This window comes from Triticum dicoccoides, chromosome 7B, assembly GCF_002162155.2.
Source record: "Triticum dicoccoides isolate Atlit2015 ecotype Zavitan chromosome 7B, WEW_v2.0, whole genome shotgun sequence".
Taxonomy (NCBI): Eukaryota; Viridiplantae; Streptophyta; class Magnoliopsida; order Poales; family Poaceae; genus Triticum; species Triticum dicoccoides.
The window spans coordinates 609,734,844-609,741,000 of record NC_041393.1 but is presented as its reverse complement, the minus strand read 5'-3'; the positions used below and the strand labels follow the sequence as shown (position 1 = coordinate 609,741,000).

General features: G+C 43.7%; 2 protein-coding genes across 3 annotated transcripts in view; one reads left to right on the top strand and one right to left on the bottom strand.

The window, feature by feature from the left end:
- The window catches only part of LOC119335502 (RNA polymerase I-specific transcription initiation factor RRN3-like), a 7,102-nt gene extending 5,602 nt beyond the window's left edge, over positions 1–1,500 (top strand). For both annotated transcript variants that reach the window (XM_037607621.1, XM_037607622.1), the window contains 3 exons: positions 124–243; positions 387–571; positions 852–1,500. In XM_037607621.1, coding sequence (XP_037463518.1) covers positions 124–243; positions 387–571; positions 852–1,170 — 624 coding nt within the window. In that variant the 3' untranslated portion in view covers positions 1,171–1,500. The remainder of the gene's footprint in view (positions 1–123; positions 244–386; positions 572–851) is intronic.
- Positions 1,501–1,780: 280 nt separating this feature from the next.
- Positions 1,781–5,819, bottom strand: LOC119339208 (disease resistance protein PIK6-NP-like). Its single transcript, XM_037611346.1, has 4 exons — positions 4,993–5,819; positions 4,281–4,460; positions 2,537–4,001; positions 1,781–2,182 (listed from the first exon to the last, which is right to left on the bottom strand). Exons 1-4 carry the CDS (start codon positions 5,817–5,819, stop codon positions 1,781–1,783), a joined length of 2,874 nt encoding a protein of 957 aa, XP_037467243.1.
- Between the last annotated feature and the right edge of the window lie 338 nt (positions 5,820–6,157).

Sequence of the window (6,157 nt, the reverse complement as noted above, 5' to 3'; positions counted from 1 at the left end):
AAAGCAGTCCATTTTCAGTTGTCTGAAATGACTTGCAAAAGTGAACGGAGGGAGTAAGTGTTTTTCACTATTTTCATCACACTGTCTCTAAGCATTTATTTTCATATATTTCTTAATCTGCAGGCTGTGATGTATGTCCTTTGCTTTCGCTTGAGATCTATTATGGATTATCCAAATCTTAAATCAGATCTGTTTCACATGCCTTTTGGATTTCTGTTTCGCCACCGACTAGAACCTCTAAAGGTTTGTATGACATGCACTCTCTGCCTCCTTGATAATATACCCTCTTTAGGTATCTCCATGAGTGGTTACATTTTGATGCTTGGAGTTATTAACTGGCAATACTATGCTATTTTGGCAATTCACAGTGTCCTTTGATATCCTAGGTGTGCTTGCCTTCAATAGTAAACGAGTTTCTGAGACAGGCCAAGGATGCCGGATTGGTTGCTGCATTTGTGGATCCAGCAGCTGAAGATGCAATTGAATCTGATTTGTCCAGGACTTTTGGAGGAATCAATAGACTTGACATGTTCTTCCCATTTGATCCTTACCTGCTAAAAGAATCTGACAGGTTTGCACCACTGACGTTTTTTTTGAACTTTTGAAGCCTACTACAGCGGCAATTAACCACTGCTCTTTGCATTGTTTGTGCTCTGTTGATGGGAATGTCTAGTAAGCCATGTCATTGTTGGACTTCCCTTAGGTTTCAGAAGAACTATACTTTGACAAAACTGTTTGGGATTTTAGTTTCTGTTATCTGTCTGGAGAACAGTGATTTGCAGTGTATTGTTGGACTTCTCTAGCTAGTTGTCCTCGTTATACTCACAGTTTTGCTCCACTTGTGCCTGCAGATATATCCGTCCGAATTTTGAGTTCTGGTCCATGGTCAAGACAACGTATAGCGACGACACCGACGACGATGACGACGAGCTCGAGGACCTTGATGCCCCTGAGATGAATGTGGGCAGCTTGGATGATCATGTCGAGATAGACATCAACAGTGACGACGACGACCTGGAGTACACGATGAACAAGATGTCTATAACCCCGCACCACTCTTTCTTACACCAGATGGCCATGGACAGCGACGGCGGCCTCAGCATGCCAGCGAGGATCAGACCATCGACAAGCCCTCCGTCGCGGTGGGCCATGTCAGGAGAATCACCATAGATGGAAGAAACAGCTGGATACTTGGGGCTGTACAAGGAGGGTATGACTGTCAAACTGATACGGGGAGCTTAGTTTGTAGTGGGGTCAAAGAACCCATTCATTTGCAGTGTATTCAGCCCAAGTAATTCGAAAATTTTGGGTTGAGAGTGTGAAGTACAGATGTTGTTAGAAAACGTAGTTGAGTGGTTGTAAGATTATATATATATACTGCCACTAGGCTTGTATGAGTAAGACGATGATATTTTGATGTAGAACGGTCTGTCAACAGGTTGTTTCACTGGAACAGCATCGGCTTGAGTGATATATCCTGTTGATTCTTGTTGTTGTTTCTGTTGTATGTATGTTTTGTTGATAGAAGAGTGTAGGTTGTGTGGCCTGTTTCTGTAAAGCTGTTGCCCTTTTTTTGACATTTTGAATTGCCCTTTTTTTGACATTTCGAATTTTGTGCATGACGTCAAGTTTCATTTCATCAGAGATAGCAGCCTGGCGTCAATAGTTACCAACTTGAACTATGTATGCATCTTCTGCCCAGGCCTTTTAGTCCTCGAATTTTGAGTTGGACTAGAACTTAGAGTAACAACATACTCCCTCGAAACTTGTTACACCACGATCAGCCGCAGACGCGAAGCGAAGGTACATGGCCCCGATGAAAGAAGGGACGGTTTTTGGGCTGCAGGTGCCCGATGGAGTTGATGACGGCTGCCTGGACGGCAGTGGTGTCGTTGTGGAAGGCGTTGGAGGGCTCGATGGTGACCATGGCAAGGCACCGGGCCGCCTCATAGTCTCCCTCCGGCATGAAGACCTTGACGGAGTCAGGGTGCCGGGATTCCGCCGCAATGGAGCGCCCAGACGAGGGGGAGGAGTGAGATGAGCCCATCAGAGGCGATGCGGAACCGTCCGAGAGTCCCCCACCGGCAGCAGCCTGGATGGGGGGCGGCGCGCCTCCGAGCTGCAGGCAGGCTGGGGATGACCCAGATCGGGAGATGTGGCCCGTGGCGAGGGAGGGGGAAGACTACAAGAACTCGACGTATATGATTACTACTTGCACCTATTGAAACGGTGGTTAATTGATAGTAGGTGGGCTAGGCTTGCAGTGTCTGCTCGGGATCTTAATTTTCTGGTGTGCCAAAGTCTTCTTTCTTCCGCAACCATCACCAGGGCGCCGTAATCAAAGGTCATCATCTTAGCGAAGCAAATTTGTTAAATCCAAGAGCTTGTAGTTGTAGAGGTAGCGGCGAGGAAGTCTTCTTCGGATATTACTTTGGTATCAAACTGCAAAAGAAACAAAGGTGTCGTGAGAAATAAACTCCTTCTTTAAAGTAAATGAGAAAGAAACTACTTTTGTGATGTTGTACTGAACACGTACCTTGAGTGTAGGACGGTTGGGATGGATCTCAATTGTGTGCTTCAATGACGCAATTGCCTGCAACATGTCAATTCGCATGGCAGCGGTACCATGTATGTGAACGTCAACTTTCTCAAGACGAGGGAGGTTCTCCAAGCTGTTGAAGTCCACGCCACTGGACAGTACCAGGGCGTATAACATAAGAGACTCTAGGCTGGGCATTGCTCCCCATACAAATTCCGGCCGTACAACATTTGACAGCTCCAAGTATCTCAACTTGGGGAATGCACCCTCTTCCATGGCATCAGGAAAAACAATGTAATCTCTGGAACGAATTTGCAGAGTAATGAGCTCTGAGAACCTCCCAAGGATCTCCATATCCCACGCTTTCGTAGCTTTAAGACGCATATACAAGTGACATAAGTTCGGGAGGCACGAGGAGTTGATCCACATGGGCAGACCAGGAAGCTGACCATTCAGTCTCAGATGACGGAGATGCCCAAGAACCACAGAGCCATTGTAACCAGACCATGGCCCATAACTAATAAGATCAATTTCTATGACTTGAAGTTTGTGCAGATTGCCAATGGTTTCCATCAAATCTTCGAGCCGCACATTACCAATACCAAGCTCTTGATAACCTATCTTGAACTCTCTCAGCTCCATCAGCTTGCCCAGATCTTTCAGAAAGTCAAAAGAGATACCACTCGACAGCATCTCTTCACGGGATGTTATGTTCGTCCAGTTCGACAACCCCACGCTTAAACTGCCAAAGCGCATGCACTTTAATTGTGTTAGCTGACCAACACTTCGAGGTAATTTTATTATGTCAGCTCCGCTCAAGTCCAGTACCTGTAAAAACCTTAGATCGCCTATTTCTTCAGGCATCACAACGATAGGCCTGCCACGCAACCCAAACTTGCATGAGATTCCAAGGTACCTCAAGTGAATCAGCTTCCCAAGATGCTTAAGATGATAAGGATAAGAAACTTCCGGCTTCATTGAAAACATGCCTCTTGTCAAAAAAGTGCATTCTTCTAAAGCCAATACACGCAGAGCTTTAAAGTTTGTAAGTAATGGCAGCATACTAAAATGACACATGGTGGCATTATATGACCTCACTTGCTGCATGCTTTTGTTAGCCATACAACCATCCTGCTCTATGACTTCATTTTTCATGGCTGACCTACAAGCAAGGCTATGTGGAGACGTGAGTGTCCTGTTACTGTTCAATACAACACCAAGAGTTTCTTCCTTTAATAGGAAATGAATCATATCGAGCACCAAATCATGCACACGACAAGCATATATGACACTGTGATATGGCTTCTCCACTGCCTGAATCATGCTTCTATCTATCAGCACGTTGAAGTATTTCTCTCCGATCTCAAATAGATCTTTTCCTGGCTCCTCATGGACATATCCTTCAGCTAGCCACTTCCATATTAAAGTTTGCTTTTTGATCTCATAATCTTCAGGGTATACGCTTAGGTGCAATAGACAAAGCCGTGGATAATATGGAAGATCATAGTAGCTATATAGCAAAATCTTTCTTGTGTTATCCACTTCTTTGTTATCTTCATTTCCAAACCCAATAGAGTCATAGACCCCAGACCAATCCTTTATTGGTTTACTAGCCAATAAGCTTGCTATTGTAATGATAGCTAACGGCATGCCACCACATTTTTGTAATATCTTTTTAGTTGTCTTAACTGATAGATCACTATTGTTTTTGCTTCTGCTAATAGATAATCTCAACAAGAACAATTCCTTAGATCTACCAGGAGAAAGGGGTTCTTGCCTGTAAATATCACTTGCCACTTTCGCCACTTCAAAAATACGAGTAGTTGTGATGACTCTGCTTCCACATTCACTATCAATAAAAGCACATTTGAGTATGTCCCATGAACTCATATCCCATATATCATCAACAATGATGAGGTACCTATTGACATGGCAACACGAGAGGCATGGATTAGTAAATCTATATATCTAAAGTGTCGACATAGAAAGAAAAGAAATGTGCAAGAACCTCAACCATGAATCCGAAAATAGCATTATTCTACTTACACCAAGGTGCTTCATAGGATAAGTAAATAATAAATGAGAACTGGAAGTCATTATCAAAATAGATGCAAGGGATTGATTGAGTTAATTCTATTAGAGTTTCTTAAACCTTAATCCATAAATGAAATATAATATTTCATATAATACACCATCTAAACTAACATGATTCCAGTTAAGCAAAAATAATTGGCACGAACATTTGATAGTAGGTAAATCTGGTATTTGTTTAACACGCGTAAGAGTATTACAATGAAATCTAAATCTAATTGATGTAAAACATCTGCAAGAAAACAAAACACCTATTTCTTCCTCACCCTTTTTATTACAAGATAGGAGTATAGAGTAATCATGCATTTGCAGTGAGGTAGATATCTCATAGCATGGATATTAGGTTGGATAGTGCGTGGTACCTCTTATTTGCAAGAAGCTCTCGGAGTTTCTCAATGAGCAGCCCCTCATCTAACATCGTTTCATTGGAACAAGAGTCTTTCTCAAGTCGGAGGAGAATTCCTATGAGAACATTCTTCAGGTTAGGATTCTGACCCACCGAATAAAAAGCCTTGCATTCAAATTTCGTTTGCAACTTATCATAAACTGCTCTGGCAAGAGTTGTCTTGCCAAGTCCTCCAAATCCGAAGATCGAGAGTACCTTGAGCTTCTGCTTGGACACACAATCATCATCTACCAGCCTCTTGATTAGCTCGTCCCTTGGCTTCTTGATACCAACAAGTTCTCTCTGATCTTTGAATTGAACCATCATGCGAGGGTCAACAGGGTCAATGATGGTTGTAGTAGCCTGACTTGCCTCAACATCATCAATCTTGTACCTGTCACGTCGATCTGCCACCTGCTGGACCTGATCCTTGATGCCTTTGATTGCATAGGCGATCTGGTGGCGGGTCTTGACTTCTGTGAACACGTTGGATACCTTCTTCACGAACCCTTTGAAGCTGCCTGGGTTAGTGGCAGGCACAAAGCCAACCACGAGGAAGCGTTCAATGGCATCCTCCATCTCGTATGATAGCTTCTTGACATCATTGGCCCAGATCTTGGAGTTCTCATCGAGCTTGTCAGGCGGCACCATGGCCACTTTGCGGAGGGCAACGTCTATGCTCCTCATCTCCCTCTCGAGAAATTCTACATCTTTCCTCAAATCCTTTTGCAGCTTGTATTCTCCTTGGAGGAGCTCGACCAGCTTAGGGAGGAGAGAGTGCATGGCCGCCGTCGCAAGTTCCATGGTTCGAATGGTGGCTTTCAATTTTGTCTCTTGGTGGTGTAGTTCTTGCCTTCTGCATATAGCAGTAATTGTGAACTTGTGATGTGGGTCTGTGAGCTTACTCTTTTTATAGAGCCCGAGCTAACTGACTGATTTGCCAGGAAGCATCTGGCGTACACGTTGGCTGGAGACTAGAGCCGGTATACATCAAGCAGCTGGAATGGAACCTCCAAAATTACCATTGGTTGAGCTTTACTATGTTTCAGGAGACCGGGTCCGTCATTGTCCTTATCGTCAACTAATCATAAGATAATATATTGTGTCAACAAACATAAGTAGCTCGTCCTTCTCATATGATA

Bases quoted from the DNA above. Each gene is read 5' to 3' on its own strand.
- LOC119339208 (XM_037611346.1), bottom strand. From the start codon at position 5,819: ATGGAACTTGCGACGGCGGCCATGCACTCTCTCCTCCCTAAGCTGGTC. The intron at 4,461-4,992 runs GTACCACGCACT...CCATGTCAATAG, and splicing joins GAGCTTCTTGCAAATAAGAG to GTACCTCATCATTGTTGATG. The intron at 2,183-2,536 runs GTACGTGTTCAG...GAGTTCTTGTAG, and splicing joins CCAACCGTCCTACACTCAAG to TCTTCCCCCTCCCTCGCCAC.